The sequence below is a fragment of the Branchiostoma belcheri genome, unplaced genomic scaffold (assembly GCF_001625305.1).
Source record: "Branchiostoma belcheri isolate BF01 breed outbred unplaced genomic scaffold, Haploidv18h27 scaffold1, whole genome shotgun sequence".
NCBI classification, from domain to species: Eukaryota; Metazoa; Chordata; class Leptocardii; order Amphioxiformes; family Branchiostomatidae; genus Branchiostoma; species Branchiostoma belcheri.
In genome coordinates, this window is record NW_017802379.1 from 591468 (window position 1) to 612913 (window position 21446).

The 21446-nt window shown below is 40.1% G+C and overlaps 2 protein-coding genes and 1 long non-coding RNA gene across 3 annotated transcripts in view; 2 read left to right on the top strand and 1 right to left on the bottom strand.

Annotated features, from left to right (window-relative positions):
• Positions 1 to 2105: 2105 nt before the first annotated feature.
• LOC109465836 (serine/threonine-protein phosphatase PGAM5, mitochondrial-like) lies at positions 2106 to 5228 on the bottom strand. Its single transcript, XM_019763294.1, has 5 exons — positions 4912 to 5228; positions 4260 to 4438; positions 3653 to 3876; positions 3079 to 3212; positions 2106 to 2763 (listed from the first exon to the last, which is right to left on the bottom strand). The coding sequence occupies exons 1-5, from the start codon at positions 5220 to 5222 to the stop codon at positions 2613 to 2615; spliced, it is 999 nt and encodes a 332-aa protein (XP_019618853.1). The 5' UTR covers positions 5223 to 5228; the 3' UTR covers positions 2106 to 2612.
• Positions 5229 to 5421: 193 nt separating this feature from the next.
• On the top strand, positions 5422 to 6794 carry LOC109467367. Its single transcript, XR_002140076.1, has 3 exons — positions 5422 to 5575; positions 6268 to 6388; positions 6745 to 6794. It is a non-coding gene; the product is annotated as an uncharacterized LOC109467367 (long non-coding RNA).
• A 5246-nt stretch (positions 6795 to 12040) lies between these two features.
• Positions 12041 to 21446, top strand: part of LOC109473423 (protein KIAA0100-like) — a 33254-nt gene continuing 23848 nt past the window's right edge. Inside the window, exons 1-5 of the mRNA XM_019773676.1 lie at positions 12041 to 12155; positions 12683 to 12792; positions 12941 to 13027; positions 13252 to 13363; positions 13521 to 13641. Coding sequence (XP_019629235.1) covers positions 12041 to 12155; positions 12683 to 12792; positions 12941 to 13027; positions 13252 to 13363; positions 13521 to 13641 — 545 coding nt within the window. The remainder of the gene's footprint in view (positions 12156 to 12682; positions 12793 to 12940; positions 13028 to 13251; positions 13364 to 13520; positions 13642 to 21446) is intronic.

The window sequence follows — 21446 nt, forward strand, 5'->3', positions numbered from 1 at the left end:
CCCTCGCTACTGCGTGGCCGATTTGTGCCTGAGTTGTCCGGACAAACTCATTTTAAAAACACCACCTTTGTGCAGAAAATCACCAAAATGGTGACATCACGGAACGGCAGGTCGGCGTGACGTCACCGTGACGTTTTCCACCCATCATCCCACAGGGCCGACCAGTCCATTTCAAATGAGGGGGTTTCAAAAAACCTTTTTACTCCGTGAAGGAGGTCAGGACCTCCGGACGGAGTGTTGTAATCGGCTGATTTTTCATGTTCGCAGTCAAAACACTGGGTTCTCTTTGTGTAATCGGCACGCAATTTTATACGCCGTCTGCGGGCATGCCCGTGTTGATGCACGAATGTGTATTTTTGCCGTTGCTGCTTTCGCGGTCAATGTAATATCGCAGACGCACCCCTACAATTACGAGGCGAATTGGAATGGTCCAGAAAAACGCGTTGTTTGGAATAGCAGTGGGGTTCAAAAAAGTTCATGCAGATACGGGGTGGTTTTTATAAGTGGTTCCAGATGTTTTTGCCCATGGTTAAGAGATGCCAAGTTTTTTGGAAGATGTTCGCAGCCAAAACGCATTCTTCCGTACGTCGCATTTCTGTGTAATTTCGCATGTGGTGTTGCATTATGTCCGGGATGATGCACGTCTTTTTATTTTTACCGTAGCTGTTTTGATATTGGAGTAAATGCTTATTTTCGAAACATCCCCATTTCTTTGAAATGGTTTCGTCCGTTTATGCAACTGTTACTGCGCTAATGACGACCAGTCGCGCTGTCCTGATACACCGCGAATGTGCGAGTGTTCCCTGTAGACAGTCCCGGGAGTCATTTTTTTGCACATTCCAGGAGCCAAACCAAAATACGTTCATGAACCGAGTCCAAAAACCGAAACGTGAAAATCGGATGATCGGACCTGATGTACATTTCTCTTTCTATAGATTGTACACACAATACACACATCTTTAGATAATCTGGCCATGGCAGGTTAAAAAAAAAGTAACCCTGAATCATACTAGATTAGCGTAAATGCATGTTAATGCGTTCAAAACAAGAAAAAAATTGTTTCCGGGTATTAATCTCTTGAATCACGGCGCTGAATATTGACGCAAAAATATTTCGGGCATCGCGCGCCCTTCCCGCGTCACGTGTAGGCATCTCGCATCTCTGATTGGTTGTTGCGTCTTAAGATGACTGAGCCGACGCGCGTTTAAACAATTTTTCTTTGTTCGATTTATCACACTTCACAGAGAATTGTCGCCAATGGCTACTTCTTTTTGTTGCAATATATAATACTTCACGGAGAATTGTCGCCTATGGCTTCTTGTTTTTTTTTAATTCAGCAACTTATACCATTTATAATGCAAATATACTTTGCCATAATCACCTATGATGTGTATTTCTAACTAGTTTAATGAGCCTCATGCTTTGGGCCATTTTTGCAAACTTGTGTTACAATTTCAAAATTCGAAGTCAAAGTGAAAGTCAAAATTCAGAAACATTACTTCGGCCATAACCACTGTAAAATCACTTTATTTCATCAACAGTAAATATATAATTCCATGCGATCAGGAAGACAATCTCCAATCTTTCATTAGGTGCAGTTTTCTTCTTCAAAGTGGGCTTGGAGAACTTCTCCCCCTAGCGATACACATCAAAACTGCATTTAGAACTAAGGTTGATACTGGCAAACAAAAGAGAAGAAACTGGGAGAAAACTTTAAACTAGAAGGAAGTGTAAAGTAGCCTGGGTGCCATCCGAATTTGTAACGGCTCCCCCGATTTTTTCGGGGGAGCCGTTACAAATTCAGATGGCACCCAGGCTAAGTGTAAAGTAATAAATCTCATGTTGACCTTAAATATTAGTACCAGCACATCAGCACCAAAGTGTTGCATATCTTTCGCTCTTTTTTAAATGACATGCTGTGTATGTATCTCTAAGACCTGTATTTGCTTAACATTACATACTCAAACCTTGAAGCAGCAAGGGATGAACTCAAACAAGGAAGACTGTATACAGTAACATCTGGAAGTACCAGTAGTTACCACATGGGTTCACCATTGTTACTACATGTGTAATAGCCTGCCCTAAATCTTATGATACCATGTATACACACATCTAACCAACATCTTACTCACTCACACTCACTATCCCTTTTATTGTCTGTGATTGTGCATAGAAAATACTGACACCATGTATATTTATCACAGGTACATTTATAAATAGGGTAGATATAAGTATAGAGGATGTTGCATTTTTGGTATACAAAATGTACTTAACAACAGCAAGGTGCATAACAAAAATACCAGTGGAAATTTTCGGACTTGGCCCAGTCTGTAAATAGATACAAATCGGTATAAACTTCTAGTCCACTTTATAGTACACATACTAAATATTGCTATTCTATACTACCATTGTACCTGGCTTCTCCCTGACTGAGGACTCCTGTTGTACAAAAAGCAAAGAATGACATGTACATTTGTCATACTGTACTGTCTATCTGTTTACATCTACGAAAATACAATACTTCACACTTCTAAAATCTCGCTGCAAAAGTGGTTTAAAATGTGAATCAATCAGGCTTGTCTTGTAGCAGCTTGTTGGTATCATATTAGTGGTTACGATGTGGTTAGTTTGTCCACGGGAATATGGCCGCTGTCCCCAAGGGCCTTCAGCACGACCCTGCCGTTGGGTCGGACCGTGAGCCACGTGATGCTGCCGTGGTTCAGACTGATGCGTAACCAGGCTTCTGGTGGGAACTGCAGTGCTCTAGTGTGGTGGAAGAAAAAAAATACATTCAGCTTTTCACCACAAGTCTAAAGTTCAAGAACAAGCATTTATAGGCTTGGGGTCATTATCAAAAACATTATGGATGTTGAAAATGTCTACCAGCATATAGTCTCCTCAACTAGGGTAACGTTACATGTAGTACTTTTATGCTTCATACTTGTCAGAAATTGTGTATAACTCTAAGGTCTTAATACTTTAGAATAACCATCTTGTCCCAGTATCTACATTGTACACGTAGTTATAGCAATGTGGAATGGTGCCAGATAGTGCAGAGCACTTCATACACATACCTACCTACAAACAAAGTATCGTATGACGTTGGCATGACAGACAAACACTTCGTAACTGTCCACAGCTTGCTCTGCGTCCGCCCTGTGGACATATTTCCTGAAGGCTGCCTCAATCCGAGCACCGTCCTCGTAAAACTGCTGCAACACACAAAATAGTCACGCTCCTACTACATCTCCTTGGCAACGGAACCCTATCACCTTACAGTTAGTATCTAAAAAACAATGTCTTTTGAATGCTTAGGTATAAATATGGCTTTTGTTATTGTTCATTAGTATAGGAAGAATTCCAAAATCATTAGCAATGATAATCATGTAATTTGTGCATGATTAGCCCAAAAGCAATAAGACTCTGCAAAGGTGAAAGAATGGACTTGCATCCCGTGTAATTGTAAATCTTTTCCATTTTTAGTATGAGTCATATGACATCATCCTTCTGATTCTGAGAACTGTTAGAACTTAAAGATAACACCTTTTGCCATTTTGTGTTACTTTACCCACCCTGCCATAGCAATGAGGGATGCCAAGACCCAGGCCTTGGTGTTTTTTCCTTCAAGATTGAATTAGACAATTATACTTACAGAAGGTTCTGGCCTCCAGTGGCCAATAGGGGGTTCAGGAGGGATGGGTGCCCCCTCCCGCAGCAGTGCACAACTCTGCAAAGGCACCTTGGGAAGAAAACCTGAGATGATCTGAGCTGTCTCCATTGCACGTGTCATGGTGGACTGCATAATGAGGTCAAAGTCACCGAGTTCCTTACTCAGCTCCTGGAGTCTTTTACCTGTGAAAGTCGCCTGTTCTTTACCTGGAATGAAAAAAAGGGAAAATGTTCAGTGCTGGAGGTAGTGAAAATGGTTAAATGTTTTTCATCAGTCAATGCAATACCTGTTCTTTGATGCGTAGGACAAGGTTTTAAGAGGCTTAAGGTCCACTGTACAGATGTGGGGCCAAAAGGCTATCTCTTCAAGAAGGTTTGTATCTGTCACTCCAATCCAATAAGTCTTCTATCCTATCAATGTGTAAGTACAGTCGAACCTCTACCGCCTATACATAATGACCATAAATCTGGCTACAGTCAAACCTGTAAAACTTAAAAAGTGACCACCTCTATGTAATGACAACCTGCACATTGATAACCTGTACAACTGACTATGTCTATATTAGGACCACCTGGCCATACATCTGTACCTAGCCCTGTAAGTTTCCTCCCCTCATCACTCTTGGGGCTCATGTCATACTGGCCATGTCTGATGAAGATGAGGTGTCTGTTGGCCTTGGACTTGACTCCCTCCAGCTTAACGTTGTACTCATTCGAGTCCTTCTCATCTTCCGTCTTTGGTGGCTTCACCAGGCTGCTGGGCTCGCGTCTAGGGGGGAGAAACATGGAATGAAGCTGGAACTAGTTGTGGATTTAATATTGCGGTATTTTTTTATTTCTCTGAAATATGATTAAAAAAAAAACAAGAAGAGAAAGAGGAAGCTTGAAGAGGAAGAAGAACCGATCAAAAGTTTAAACAGTATGTTCCAAGTCAATAGCCTTAGTCATTCCCTCCCCAAGTACTACATTACATAGACAAACTTAATTTGTCCAGACATAGCATTTACATTCAGGTTCTTTTACAGCATGTCATCTTTGACCACAGGCTATGCTACACCCACATGTGATTGGAGTGTTCAATTACCAAATCTGTGAACTTATCAAACCGGTTTGTTCTGTTCCGCCATTCAGTTAAAGGTTAGCTTTGGGCTAGCTGCCAAAGTGCTTTGTCACGATAGGTCTTGGTGTTATGCTTAACAATATTACGGCTCTGTGTGTTTTAGTTTCATCCAGATAGCCTACCTGTCCCAGTTCCAGTCCCATTCTACACTAGGTTTGAAGTTCGTGGTCCATGAAGCACGGAGCGTCGTTCTGTGCCGGTTCTCGTAGCCCAGATAAATCCCAATCGCCACCGCGCCGACGCCACACACCACCTTAGCAGCCCGAGTGTATGTAGAGGGAGGCATGATGAGGAAGAACAGGCGAGGGCTGGCCAGGGAACTGCTGAAAAAGTGATGAAAGTTGGAGGAGAGGTCTCTTGAACTGCCCGCCCCAACCTTTGGGACGTCTTTTTGCTTCCGCACATGAGCGAGGCCCCATGACGCCCACGGCATAATAATTTTCAGTGCACGATCTACTTAATAAAATATCCTCCGCAATACATTTTATCAAATGTTAATACCAAAAATATTAATATTTCAATAATACTGAAATTATTTATGACGTAAAGATGTTTAAAATGGTTATTTATTACGTCATAATTTGGTACTAATTAGAAAGGCATAAAGTTGTTCACAATGACCAGCTAAAGTGGGTGGGAGACAAGATGGCTGTCGAAAAAGCTGGAAAACAGTGAAGTCGCCAAAAATATTAGAATTCCACGAAATTCTTGATACATTCAAACACAAATGGCTAACTTACTAGTGTACGTTGCTATCCTAGTTCCTGTCCTGTGGATTTTGTCCCGGTAAGTGTCACAGTTTTTGCTAAATATCTGGTCAAAATCTTAGGTCATGACGACCCCGTTATATTTGAATTTCTATGCGTAAGAATTTAAAGGTAAGGACAAGTCCATGATGTAAATGATATATGTATACAAATATAGCTGAAAAATAAGTATAAACCACTTGGCATAACTTGCCTTGCCATAAATTTGGTAGTTTCATGACTGCCTGTCTGACTCTGACCTTTGAAACTTAATTAATTGTACGTCATGACGTAACGTTACATGTACCTTTAAATCAAAGTATGATGGTGGACTGTAAGCTATGTATCATTATGTCGTCTGAATTCCTTGTAAAATAGATGAATTACATGATGACAATCCAAATATCTTTACAGCTATATATGCATTTTGTAGACTGAAGTGAAAGGAAAATGAGAACAATTGAAATTCAATTTTTCCTATATACAGTGTCGTTTTGATTTGGTTTTGTATCGCAATGTCAAGCAACCCCTTCAAAGTGTTGGTATGGTTTCTCATTAATCATAATAATCTGAAGCAATCCTTTGTCTTGTCAACCATTTTTATAGCTTATGATTACAAATGTTACCTGCACTATGGCTGTCAAAGACTCTATCAGTAATTAATATGTGTAGACATAACTGTATCATTTTGCAAACTTGCAATTAAACTTTTTTTCCCTTTTTTCGACCAAGGGTCTTAGCAGCCCTTCTATCCAAACTTCTGTCAAGCAAACTGAAGGCAGACGTGAACATTGAAGGCATCGGGTTCTTCTCACTGTGGGGCATTTCTGTCCATTCCAAGAAGGGACGCTTTGTGAGTATTTACCATTATCCCTCCTCATTTACAAATGTGAGGCCATGTTGATTTGAATATGATGGTTATTGGGATTTTACTGGTACAGGTGTGTTGTTCCTGTGTGATACATGTACATCTAGGAAAGGAGGTGTGCTTAGTAGTACCCAACATCACTTGAATTCTGCATCTGTATAGCCGATATAACCGCCCTTTGGCATAACACACCAGCTTAATTATAGTCTGACATGTTTGATGAAAATGCATTTTTGTACTATATTGAATATAGTGGTGATGTTGTCTCACTATTTTTGCACACCTCTTGTTAGCCTTTGGAACAGTTTTAATTAAGCTTGTTGTTTTTTCTTATTGTACAGGACATTGACCAAATATGGGTGTCCTGTAAGGTGTTCAAACCAGAGCTCACGTAAGTTCCTTTTTAATTAGTTGTTACTAAAAATTAACTAGAAATGTATATCTCTAGACCTACTATGGCTTGAGAAATTGAAATGCGACTAATTCCTTCCAGCCTTATGTGTACATGCCTGTCCATCATTTTCATCACATTATGTTAAGACCAAATATTTCAACAATAAAACTGCAACAAATATATACATGTAGTATTACATGATTTCATCTGATGTATACGTACTAAAATTTCACATACCGGTATTATTTTTGGATATTTCCAGACACTTTTTTGCAGTCTGTGTGGGGAACGTGAAGGTAGAGATACAGAAACAGGAGGGACCAGGAGCACAGGAGCCGACACCGGCCACGGGTCAGGACACAGGCGGGACGTCCACCAGAGGTGTGGCTATGACTACCATTGCCTTCATCGGGACAAGTCTTTTTCAGGTGGGTGTGGATTACTTGCATTTCTTTACAGAGTTGCATATTCATTTATTTATTTACTTATTTTATCACAAGATTGCTGGGTTGTCCCTTCAGCTGGTACATGCTGATTTCCATTGGAGCTCAGTATATACAGAACAAGATACAAGTATGTTACATTTTTAGTCAGGAGACAAAAGTGAACAAGATTCAGTAGAAACAAATAAAATCCAGTATGTCGAGACGAAACTTTTGTCCATAACTCAAAGTAATGAGGCATTACAAGGTCAAACATATTGTACAGAACTAGATATTAAACATATGTTTGATACTGCTTCAATTGTTGAGAGTACTAGCATACACTATACCTAAAGACTAGAGTCCTGGTCACAATCCTTAAACACTGTCAACAGAATTTGTTCTCTACCTTCCCTTACAGCTTGTCAGCCTGGAACTGGAGTCTGTGTTGGTGACGACGTCAGACTTCAAGTTGATTGACACGACCTCCCAGCTGAAAGTTTCTAAACTCAGCGTCAAACCAGATGCAGAGGATGACAGGTAAAACTTGATCATCACCAGGAGAAATTGGCTCCAAGCCTGTGGTGTTGCCAAAAATTGACGACAATAACCAGACATTGGATAGATAAATTGCAGGGTATTTGGTGATTGACTGACTTCAATATGTCTTGTGAATGTTTGATCTATGCTGACAGGGTTTTACTTTGTATTACAGATTTAAGGCTGACATGAGTGTGGAAGAGGTCTCAGTGTCCATTCAGAAGGACAAGAAGTATCAAAATGTGAGTTAAATATAACTGTAGATTTTTTACAAAATGCCCTTAAATTTTTATGAGACTTACCTCCAGCAGGAAATCAGATTATGAAAATTATTCATTCTATAAAGGCCTTGAGGTTGACTCTTGAGTTCTATATTTCAGGTCAGAAACCCCACACTTGTGAATGCATCCTGCAAGATCACGCTGTCTTTGGATGTTGATATACTAGCCAAGTCACCCAAGGTGAGAGTCAGACAGTTTTACTTTTGTCTACTCTTATATATGTTTTGATATAATGCAGCATTGCAGTGCAAGCACGTCTAACCCACAGAAGACAGGGAACAACAGACGATAAACCGGATAGTGAGTGAGTGAGTGAGTGAGTGAGTGAGTGAGTGAGTGAGTGAGTGAGTGCTTTAATGTATTTGCAAATGTGATTGACTTGGTATATTTTCCCTCTATATAGATCTTGGACTTAAGCATCAGGAAACCCAAGATTGAAGTTCATGAAGGTAAGAAGTGCATGTATATTAGATGACAGGTATTAGATAATGCTTAATCCCATAAATTCTTGATTACTTTCAAACATGTGAAATGTATATCACAGTTTTAATTTTTCAATTCCAGGTCTGCTGACTGCTGTTCAACACTTACATGATAGGTCACTGTCAAAGGAATTCCAGGAGGTCCAAAGAGTTGGTAAGTTTAGAAATTTGTAGAACATATTGATTTTTATTATATGTATGTATGTCATGATCAGTTACATGTATGTGTATCAAATACATGTTGTGCACATTGTACACATATCTTTTGTATTCAAATATTGAATGAAAATTGAGTGCATGGTTAACTGTTTTCTGTTTTTGTCCTGGAGGAAATTATTCTGTACCTTATTTTGCACCTTTCCTGTTTTCACCCTGACAGACACCAGCACCAGCAGCAGCATGGACAATATGGCACTCATCAATAAACTCATGAGATTTCTGCCACAGGTAAATGATGTACATGATCTCTTGAAATGAAACCACACTTCTTTGATCCTCAGAAACGTTTCTTAAAAATCTTAGGTCTTTTGTATTATTTTATAGAATACCAGAAATGTCAGCATATGTCTGTGCAGTTTGCACTTGAATTTATTATACTCTTTTGGTAGAGTACAAGTTTATCTTCAATGTGTGACAGATGTAAGAGGTAGGATAATTTTAAATGTTTTATTTTTGAATTTCAGCTTGTGAAGATCCATGTTGATGATACCAGTTTGTCTCTGTCTGTGGAGAGCAGCTTAAAGTAAGTACATGTAGCAGTGTTATCTTCCTTCAGGAGGGCACGTTTCCTTTTCTTGGTCCAAACATTTTTCTCAGTCTCTATCATTTCCACTAGACAGTATTCAATTTACACTCTGAAACTATGTGTAAAGGGCTGTTGGCCTGATACATTGATGAAGGGTAGACATCCTGGTAAACAATATCAAACTCTACTACTGGATAAATTATAGTAAGAGATTACTTTTGGATGTGAATTTGAGTGTCATCCCTCTCTCTTTTTCAGATCACTAAATGAACTGAAAATTTTGAGTCTGTTGACTTGGTTTGTTCTAATGGTATGAGGAGGCGTGTTGCAAATTTAAGTGGTTTGAAAGTAAAGTTTGTCACCTTTTCCCCAGGGGTGTTGCCATGAACATTGCCAGTGTGAACCTGTGCTTCGAACAGGACCCTACCCAGCCTGCACTGCAGGACACCACACAGACCCTGGCTGTCCCAGCTAATGAGATCAAACTTCTGTTTGAAGGTAAGGCTTGATGTACTTTAATAATTTCAACAGGTTGGTGAATGATTGGCTAGCAAAGTTCTTTATTCACAACCACTTGTTTAACAAGAGCAGACCCAACAAAAGAAAATATTGTTCCCATGACACACTTATTCATGACTATGACACAACCTCAAGAAAATTTACTTAACTGACATTTTGGGTTTGGTAACTCCTCAGCCTTTGGTACCTTCTTCAGGAATCAAACCTCAAGAACTCCAATTTGAAGTTGTGTCATAAGGACATCATTTTCCTATGATAAAAACATAATTTTTCTATGATAAACTGTGCAGACTTAACCAACTTGACCATTGTTTCTCTCCTGTGCAGAGCTGACTGTTGAGAGCTTCAGTGAGAGTAAGCTGTTCCTGCTGAAGTGGCTAAAAACATCTGCAGAGGTCTCAGGAACAGGCATCACAACGACCATCACCATGGAAACATGCCACGCCCACCATGACCATGCGGAGATGGTGTACTGGCATGGGGTGATGCTGAAGATGAGGGGTCATGCCCAACCTATGGGAACAGCTGGACTCATGCCAGCCTCAGTACCTGCCTCAGCACCTGCCCCTGTGCCTAGCAAGAAAAGGTACCAGCTTGCTACATGTACATTTGAAATTTTAGATTCCAAAGCAGTGCTGTTTTGCTACACACTTTCGTGACTTACATTGTTGTACACTGCACAAAGGAGTTCTAGTGTACAAGTGCCTGTCCATGTTGCTAGCATACTAAATGTCCTTTATAATTTTTTTCAACACATTTGCTCAGTGCAAAGCCAAGACAGCACTTCTAGTCACTTCTAGGCAGGTTGCTTGAATAGCATCGCTGCTCACTAAGTCAGAAACAGCAATGCTTGAGACATGCTCAACTTAGTGTAATGTTGGTCAGTAGTCACTAAATGAAAGACATTGTGTTTTTCAGTGGTGTATCCCTACAGTTCCAAGTGCCCATGTCCACCCAAGTGTCGGTGACCGATGCCTCCGTACGAGTGACCATTCCTGACCATCCAGAGTTTGCCTTGGGAATCAACTCCATAGCTGCCTCTGGTCAGAAGTCTTCTGATTCAGGTAACCAAATAACAAAATACAACAAACAGACAAATAGACAGACTGACTGATGAAAAACTGGCTAAATGATGAATGAAAGATAGATATAATCATACTGTTCTTGTGTACTTGTGCAATTATGTTTTGAAAACTTGTTTTGAATGACATTTTTCTGTATTTTCCAGGTCTTCCAGTCATAGGATCAGAGTTAAGGTATGGATTTCTTTCAAATACCAATTACTTGATTTAACAGTACTGGTATTATAAACTATAAAGACCGACATATGTAGATTCAATAGTAGATATGTTCAGCACCAAGGACAGGACTCAACATGTTAAACAAGTTTTTTGGGATGTTGATGGCACAAACATCCTTTTATGTCTAGTCTGTGTCATTTTTCTTCAAGTTTCTTGCACACACTTTTGTCTGCAGCCTGTGTGTAATTTTTTTTTACCCAGAAGTTTCCATTTTTCCATAATGGTCTATCTTTTGGACATCAAGAATAGTATATCATTAATAAATTGTGTGTAGATGTGATTATAATGATGACTGAAACATCTTGTTTGTAGTGGAGACATCACAGTAGATAACCTGTGGTGTGCAGTTGGGGACCATGCTGTATGTAAAGCCAACACTGAGCCTCAGGTCCACATCTGGGGACAGGTACTGGCTGTACAGTCTCTAAAAATCAAGGTAGGGGTAACTCTTTCTGTGGGTCATCTTGCTCAGTATTATCAGCAAATAGTGTTCAAATGCCTCAAGGTGTTGCCCTAAAAAATTATTCTCTTTTGCAAAATTGTTCTGGTTTTCCTGTGTTTTGTGTGTTTTCCCCTTGTATCTTGTGCTAGCTGAACTAGCATTTGGGTCCAGAAATTGACGTTTCATACGCGGTTTCATACGTGTACAAATTACAAAACACCAACTTCTGGACCCAAATGCTAGTTCGCTAGCTGGAACAAAATACCAGCATCATACCTTTTTGTGTTTAACTCAAAAAGGTATGATGCAGTTTAATATTCAGTTCAATATTCAACTGTTAAATGTTGGAATTTTCCAGGGCAAGTCCACCACACATATCCAAGAGAAGACAACCCAACAGCAGCTCACAGTGGAAGGTGGTGCGTATGACCTGCAGCTGGAGTGGTCTGTACCTGCCATGGAGGTTCTTACCTTCTTACTGGAAGCTGTACATTCTAGGAAGGGCCCGGACATGACAGTTGAAGCCGTGTCCCCTCCCCGGGACAAACCCACAGACAGGTCCCTGTCGTGTAACGTGCAGTTCAGACTACAGGGGCTGAATGCCTTCTTCTGTGGCAGCGTGCCAGGTAAGGTCCATCTATTTCTATTTATATTAACTTAACAGGAAATCTGTAGCAGTGGCTGCAAAAGACAGTATTGGCCAGGCAGTTGGGTGGAAAATGGATACAGTCTGGCAAATGGATACTGCCTGGCTAGTTTAATACTGTCTTTTGCGGCCATTGAAACATCTGCTTGGAGATTAGGAAATCTGTAGGGACCTATCAACAGAAACCTAGTTTCTCTACCAGGCCAACTCATGAAAAGTGCAATGTATGGAAAAATGAACAAGAAAATAGAAGGAAAGCCTCGCATCTAACTAGCACTACTGCTAAGTACAAAAGGTTATGAGTAAATAATGATAATGGAAATAAGCAGTTGGTGATGATATGTTCAGCACCAAGGACAGGACTCAACATGTTAAACCCTATGTGGGAATTCGGTGTCACAAATTTTAAGTCTAGTCTGTGACATTTTTTCCTCACTTATCTTGTACACATTATTGTCTGTATAGATGCATGTGTGTAATTTTCTTCTTTTTTTTCCCCTTCAACAGAAGAGTGCCTGTTGTTCCACATAGATGAGGTGGGAGTGGGGCTGTGTGACCCTCAGTATCAAGGGTCCATACAGGGTGTCCGCTTCCTAACAACAGCCATGCTTGGACAGGTAAGGTTTCTCAAAGAATTCTAAATTACTAGTATTGACACTTTCTTTCTTGACTCTTGACTGTGGCCTTTTCCAGGTGTTACGCATAAAGCAATGCACCACATTAATTCATTTTAAATATCTATTTTTGTTGTCATTGCTATTGCAGAGTTACAAGTGTGTGCAGGCTAAAGAACTACCCGAAGGTCTGGTACAGATTGACAACATGTCCTGGGCATACACTCCAGTCTGCAAGGTTCGTCCATATGTACTTTAATTTAGTTAGTCCTTATAGACATTGTTATTGTTACAGGTTTGACTTTCAGTCACTCACTAACCGGTTTATGTGTATTTCATTACTTGTTTCCAAGAAATTTCCCTGACATTCATACTTGAAATGGCTGCGAGATGTTTTGGTGTGAGTATTCACAGTATGTTAGCAGAACTGACCTCTTATTCATTGCTATTTGTCCCCACCAGGCCCTGTCTGTTGACTGTCCCAGTGGGATCCAAGCAGACTGGACCACCAGAGCTCACATGTCCATCTTTCAACACATCAAAGACATTCTGTCATTCAGGAGCAAACTCAGTGGTGAGATGAAAACTTGTATATCTGTATTGTCTTACTATTTGGTGTACAGATTTTGCCAAGCTGGCTTTTGCTATTAAACCTTGTCTAGATAATGTATTAAGTATACAGTGCGACATGCAGGATTGTCCTTTATTGTTAACATTGCTGTTTTTTGTAGTTCTGTCATCCAAAAGCAAGGTTAGACCATCAGATGTGCAGTCCACACCCCAGGCTAGCTTCAGTGTCAACATGTCAGTCTTGTGTGTGAAGGTTTGCCTACACACATCAACCACAAGCAAGTAAGTGGGCTCTCTTCTGAAAAATCTTAAAGATGACTGGCAAGAACTTTGAGTTATGGACAATGATTTTCTTTTTGATATGTCAGATTTTATTTGTTTCTGCTGAATGTTTCTACTTTTTTTCACATTTACTTCTTATATTTGACTGTTAAACATACTGACATCTTGAACATTGTATTTTTTCCCCACAGAATTGACATCTCATCTTGTGACGTGAAGGTTTCAGTGCAGGGCAAACTTGTTAAGCTGACTGCACCTCAACTGACTGTGTCTTTTGATGACCATGACATTTTCAACATTGAGGTAACTACCAATGTATTATAAGAAATTCAGAACTTATAAGTTTCTTTAGATGCTGTATCTTCTCAATAACTGAGTACTACGCATTTTGAACTATCCTACAAACTCAGAGATTTTAGTGTGATTGTAGAAATGTTTGAGTTTGAGTGACCTTGACCTTGTTTGACCTATTTTAGGTCATTTCCATACAACATTTCCCTGAACATGAACAGCTGAAGAGAGAGAGGATCGGCTGTGAAACGCTGGTCAACCCCACCAACAGAGCATGGTAAGTTAGAACTAGTATCTCAAGTCTTTTCCATCACCTCGAGGTCCAATACAAGTGTTCACTAGCATGTCATTACTACATATATATATAGTGCCAGTATGATTCTATCAAAGCCAAAGGTTTGTGCTTCTATACTTAGGTTCCCCCCAGAAGTTAACATGATGAACTTAAATAGTGTGTTGTAACAGTTCTCTTTGTCCCCTTATAGGAGTGTGAACATGGACAAGATTCACATATCATTCCCATACAAGTATGACTTTGCTGCTGCTGTAGACAAGGTAAGAACTGTCAATGTTGTAGTATTAGACATGTCACCGCAGACTAAAATGACTCATGAAGTGTTGAGAATTGTTCCTTTGATTTTATGACGCAAGATTTACAACACATCAATGTGTTGTCATGTAAGTCAATTCCGCAAAAATCAAAGTATTTTTTTACCTATCTTGAATGAAGTCTATTTTTCCTTACAGACCATCAGTTGTGTGAAGTGGGTAAAGTTACTCTACAAGCAGGGAAAACCCAGAACACCAGACAAGCTGTATGCTGACTTCCTGCTCAAAGTACAGGTTAGCCTTTCAGTTTCTTCTGTAGCTGGTGCCATGTAGAGCATTTTATCTTCATCTATAGGGTATCCCTGCCACATCTTTGGTTATTGGTTGTTGATACTTGAGTGACAGAAGAAAATGCATATATTATTATTATTATTACCCTGTGATGTTCCAGAAAATTTGGTTAAGCATACCGGGCACCTCCACTTTTCTCAACAAGTGTTTCCAGTTCTTTGTTGTGCAGAGGTTTGACACCTGAGGTTTCACATACATGTTCTTGAAACTGAATGTTGGTGTGCTATTCCGAGGGGTGGTTACACTGGCTATACAGATAAAGAAGCTGGTGTGTTATGCCGAGAGGTGGTTATACTGGCTGTACAAGTACAGAATGATCGATGTCCCCTTCAAAAGTTTATATGATCGTTTATAAATTAGTTAAANCTGGAATTTTCACGTCGCACTGGCTGGTGTAGCCCGCTACAAAGTAATTTCCTGTGGCATCTATCAAGATTTAAAATATTTGTGATACGAAGTGAAACAAGGTTAACAATTTCTGAACCTTTGAAACGACACGGGCATATAACCTTTGTTGACGATTCCTGAGTTGAACTCAAGCCGGAAGTGTAGTGGAAATGATGACCATCAGGCGAGGCACAACTGTTATGTTATCACATGTTACGTTACGACGATCAAGAACGTTCACGGCTTGCGGACCATTTCAAATATTACCACTCATAAACCCTACAATTGTATGTGTACTTACGTGAGGTTATATTTTGCCGGGGTTCCACTGAGATCGGCGCCGGCTAGCTGGGGAACGATCCTGTCGGCATGACAAAGCGCCGGGCGTCATTGCCAGAAACCTACATTTTCTTACCGTGGGTGACTTGACTTCTTCTTTTACCGCAACTTGGTGTCAATATCGACGAAAATCACAGGAAATATGTTCATTTATTGAAGTTTAACTTTATTTCCACTCGTCAATATTCTTATCTAAACATGCTATGGACGAATCGATGTCGTTCCAAGCTCCCCGTGCCGGTGTCGGATTTGTCCGCGGAAAACTCAAATAAAGTACGCACCGCGACTTTGGCGACTGCCCGAGACACTTCTGGGATTTTGAAAAATGTAAAAAGTGCGTACTATATTCGGGGATTTACGGCGTATTTCTTGTAATTCGGTACTACGCGACGCCATATTTTACCAAAGTTTTTCGGTGGCCCTCCCCCAGGCCGATTTTTTTTTCGATGGCCCTCCCCCCGGCTCAAATTTTTTCCATGGCCCTCCCCCAGGCCAAAAAAAATTCAATGGCCCTCCCCCCCCAGTTCACCAGCCCCCCCGGTAAATATCGTACAGTCCCTTAACAAGGCATCAGGGCTGTCGGTCATAGCATGTGTTTATCCATGTAATTCGATAATATGTAGCTTATAGAATTGATTATCCCATGTGGAGATAAGGACGTCGACGTCCACATGTTATTGTATGACGGAGAGGACGGGTCTCTGTGCTGTAAAAGTATCTTTTCAGAATTAAACAAAAAAATGAAAAAGAAGACATGATGTTAAAAATTTTACCCTTCAACAATTATGAAAAATAACGTTCAAATGAAGAATCGCTGAAGCGGCTGAATCGCTATCGCACAACGTGTGACATCTCTTCACTAACACCCCATTCCTGACACATTGACATCACTTGGGTAACCACGCCGAGTGACTATGATTGTCACTAGCACATAGCGTATATTTATTTGTGCTAAATTTGTGTTTTCTTGCTGTGTTAACATAGCCTGTGTGACCCCCACCCACTTCGGGTTGACGGCCGCCAGGAGCGCGATTAGTCAGGCTATGTTTAACTCCTTGCATGCTGCACAGGCCTGTGCACACGCACGTGCCAAAGTAGTGGGTGCAATTCTGATGCATTCCGCCAGGGGGCGCAGCTGCTTGGAAGTCTTGCTGTTCGTGAGGCTGTGGATGGGGGGAGTTCAGTAGCCTGACGTCCTAGACAGGCTAGGTAGACTGGTAAGGTAGCCTGGTAAGGTAGACAGCCCAGGTTTTTCCGTAAACCCTTGTGATGACAAATGTTACTTGCAATATGGCCGTCAAAGATCTAGACTCAAAGAAGTCTGCCAGTTAAATCAATATGTGTAGACATACATGTTATTGCTATCAGATAATGAGCTAGCAATTGATTTTTTTCACCCAAGGGTCCTAGCAGCCCTTCTATCCAAACTTCTGTCAAGCAAACTGAAGGCAGACGTGAACATTGAAGGCATCGGGTTCTTCTCACTGTGGGGCATTTCTGTCCATTCCAAGAAGGGGCGATTTGTGAGTATATAATATCATCACTCCTCATTTACATCTGTAAGGCCATGTTGATTTTAATATGATGGTTATTGGTGGTACAGGTGTGGTACGGGTGTCTGTTGTTCCTGTGTAATACATGTAAGGCATGTGTGCTTACCCAACATCGCTGGAATTTTGTATCTGTATGTATCACCAGCTTAATTATAGTCTGGCATGTTTGATGAAAATGCATTGATTTTTGTATTATATTGAATACAGTGGTGGTTTTGTCTCACTATTTTTTGTACATCACTTCTTAACCTTTGGAAGAGTCTTATAAGACCTCTGTTGTTTCTTTCCCCTGTACAGGACGTTGACCAAATATGGGTGTCCTGCAAGGTGTTCAAACCAGAGCTCACGTAAGTGCTTTTTACCATGTCAATCGACATGTTGTCACTAAAATATGTACCCCGGTACATGTACACTGAAAATCATATAACCCTAACTTGAACAATAAAACCACAATAGATAATAAGGTGTTAGATGGTTTTAAAATGTCCCAAGTTTTACATATTGTTTTTGCATATTTTCAGACACTTTTTTGCAGTCTGTGTGGGGAATGTGAAGGTAGAGATACAGAAGCAGGAGGGACCAGGAGCACAGGAGCCGCCAGAGGCCCCAGGTCAGGACACAGGCGGGGCGTCCACCAGAGGTGTGGCCATGACTACCATCGCCTTCATCGGGACAAGTCTTTTCCAGGTGGGTGTGGATTACTTGTATTTCTTTACAGAATGTATACTTATTTATTTCATTACAAGATGGCTAGGTTGCCCCTTCAGCTTGTAAAAGCTGATTTCTGACTCAGAGAGGTCCCAGCATATATAGGACAAGACATTTTACATTCAGTCAGAAGACAAAAGTGGACAAGATTCAATAGAAACAATATGTACATGTACATGTCGTATGTAAAATGTCATTGCACAGAAATGTAAAGTATGTTTGATACTTTACGGTTTAAAATGTTGAGACTACTAGCATACACTGTTCTGTACCTGAAGAGTGCTAGTCACAATCCTTTAACAGTGTCAAGAGTGTTTGTTCTACCCTCCCCTACAGCTTGTCAGCTTGGAGCTGGAGTCTGTGTTGGTGACAACATCGGACTTCAAGTTGATTGACACAACCTCCCAGCTGAAAGTCTCCAAACTCAGCGTCAAACCAGATGCAGAGGATGACAGGTAAGACTTGATCATCACCAGGAACAATTGGTTCCAACCCTGAGGGGTTGCCAAAAATTGAAATTGCAGGACTGGTTATTTGCTGATTGGCTGACTTCAATGCGTCTTGTGAGTGTTTGATTTATGCATTGAACCTCCTTGATTTATGCTAACAGGGTTTTACTTTTATTATAGATTTAAGGCTGACATGAGTGTGGAAGAAGTCTCAGTGTCCATTCAGAAGGACAAGAAGTATCAAAATGTGAGTCACATACAACAGTAGTTGTTATGCCCTGAACAAAATACACAGCTATTTTTGTGTGACTTATTTACAGGAGAAAATCAGATATTGAAAATTATCTATTCTAAAAAATACCTTTAAGTTGACTCTGGAGTTCTATATTTCAGGTCAGAAACCCCACACTTGTGAATGCATCCTGCAAGATCACACTGTCTTTGGACGTTGATATACTAGCCAAGTCACCCAAGGTGAGAGTCGGGCAGTTATAGTTTTGTGTACTCTTGTATATGTTTTGATATAATGCAGTATTACAGTGCAAGCACGTCTAACCCACAGAAGACAGGGAACAACAGACGATAAACCGGATAGTGAGTGAGTGAGTTAGTGAGTGTATTGATTTATTTGAAAATGTGATTGACTTGGTATATTTTCCCTCTATCTAGATCTTGGATTTAAGCATCAGGAAACCCAAGATTGAAATTCATGAAGGTAAGAAGTGCATGAATATTAGATGACAGGTAATAGATAATACTTAATTCCATAAATACTTGATTACTTTCATACATGTGAAATGTATATCACAGTTTTAATTTTTCAATTCCAGGCCTGCTGACTGCAGTTCAACACTTACATGATAGGTCACTGTCAAAGGAATTCCAGGAGGTCCAGAGAGTCGGTAAGTTTAGAAATTTGTGAAACATGTTCATTGATATTGTGTCTAAAATGCATGAGTGGATCAAACGTGCATGTTAAATAGCAACATTTAATTTTTTGTAATGAAATGATGAATGAAAACTGAGTGCATGGTTGTTTTTTCTGTTGTTATCCAAGAGGAAAATCTTCATAATTAGAATTGTTCTGTACCTTATTTTGCACCTTTCCTGTTTTCTCCTTTAATTACAGACACCAGCAGCAGCAGCATGGACAATATGGCACTCATCAATAAACTTATGAGATTTCTGCCACAGGTAAAAGGTGTACTTGATCTCTTCAAATAAAACATTTGACAATGGAATACTGTAGTATGATAAATTTTGATCACACTTATTTTATCCTCAGAGAAAATGTTAGGATAAAAAGGCTTACTAGTAGGTTCTTTGGATTCTTTTTGTAAAATATCACACAATGTAAACATATGTCACACTCATTATTATACTTGTTTGGTATAATACAAGTTTATTTTCAATGTGTAGGAGGTAGGATGAAGAAAATGTTTATATTTTTGAATTTCAGCTTGTGAAGATCCATGTTGATGATACCAGTTTGTCTCTGTCTGTGGAGAGCAGCTTAAAGTGAGTAACTGTATATGTGTTACCCCGGTATATTTCTTCAATTAGCCATCTTTCCCTTTGGTCTACCAATTTTTCTCAATCCCAATGTCATTTACACTGCCCAGTATTCAATTTATACTGTATATGTAAAGGTATGTTGGCTACACATCCAGGTAAACAATATTTAAGGACAAATCAAACTCTACTGCTGGATATTTTTTGTGATATCAGTCAGTTAGTCTTCTTCAGCATCACTAAAATGAACTGGAAATTTCCAGTCTGTTGGTTGAATGAGGCATGTTACAAATTTCAACATGTAAAATGGTTTGAAAGTAAAATTTTTGAACTTTTCCCCAGGGGTGTTGCCATGAACATTGCCAGTGTGAACCTGTGCTTCGAGCAAGACCCTACCCAGCCTGCACTGCAGGACACCACACACACCCTGGCTGTCCCGGCTAACGAGATCAAACTGCTGTTTGAAGGTAAGGATTGATGTGATTTCATCAGGTTGGTGAATGTTGTTGTAAATGAACTTGTTTAACAAGAGCTTGACATCGTAGATGAGCAATGAGTGGTCTAGTAGTTAGTGATCCCCCAAGTTTGACAGCATTTTACTCTGAATCTCAAAGGTTATTGATCAACCAGCTTCCATGAATTAGCAAGGATTACAGGACAGGACTTGATACTGAAATCCACAGCAGAACTCTACTCTTTGTTTTAAACAGTTGAAGATATCATATTTACAGATTCTATGTGCCAACTTGACCATTTTCTCTCCTGTGCAGAGCTGACAGTTGAGAGCTTCAGTGAGAGTAAGCTGTTCCTGCTGAAGTGGCTGAAAACATCTGCAGAGGTCAGTACAGGTCAAACAGAATTCTGTATTTTGAGCCTTTGTATCTATTGTTCTTGTCAGATCAGTCCATAACTGTCAGAACTGGTTGGGAAGCTATGATGATGATGAGTCCCTAATCTGAGGCACATATACCTTTAAGTGTACATTAGCCACATTGTATGTAGACCTCTCTCTGTGATCTACTTGTACTTGTTTTCTAACCATCTCTTACTCCTACATCAATGTGAAAAAGCATTGAGAAAAGAAACCAGTGGATGGCCACAAGCAAAGTACCTTATGATATGTTCAGCACCAAGGACAGTGCACGACCCGTTAAACAATTTTTTTTTTATTGTGATGGCACCGTGTCACTGATTTTACTACCACCTTGTTGGCAGGTGTCGGGGACGGGCATCACAACAACCATCACCATGGAAACCTGCCACGCCCACCATGACCATGCAGAGATGGTGTACTGGCATGGGGTGATGTTGAAGATGAGGGGTCACGCCCAGCCTATGGGAACAGCTGCCCTCATGCCTGTCTCTGCACCTGTGTCTGTGCCTAGCAAGAAAAGGTACCAGCTTTCTACATTTTAAATTTAAAATTCAAAAAAGTGCTGTTGGTTTGCTACACACTCATACAATGTATGTCTAGTGTTGTCCATGTTGCCAGCATTTGAAGTGTCCTTTATAATTTGTTAAAACAAATTTGCTTAGTGCAAGGCCAAGACACCGAAACATCAGCAACGTATGAACATTTGATTGTGTAGAAGAAAACCCTCGTATCCTATACTTAACCAACCTGATGAAACTATTTTGGGAAGACCAACACACCACTTGTAAGCAC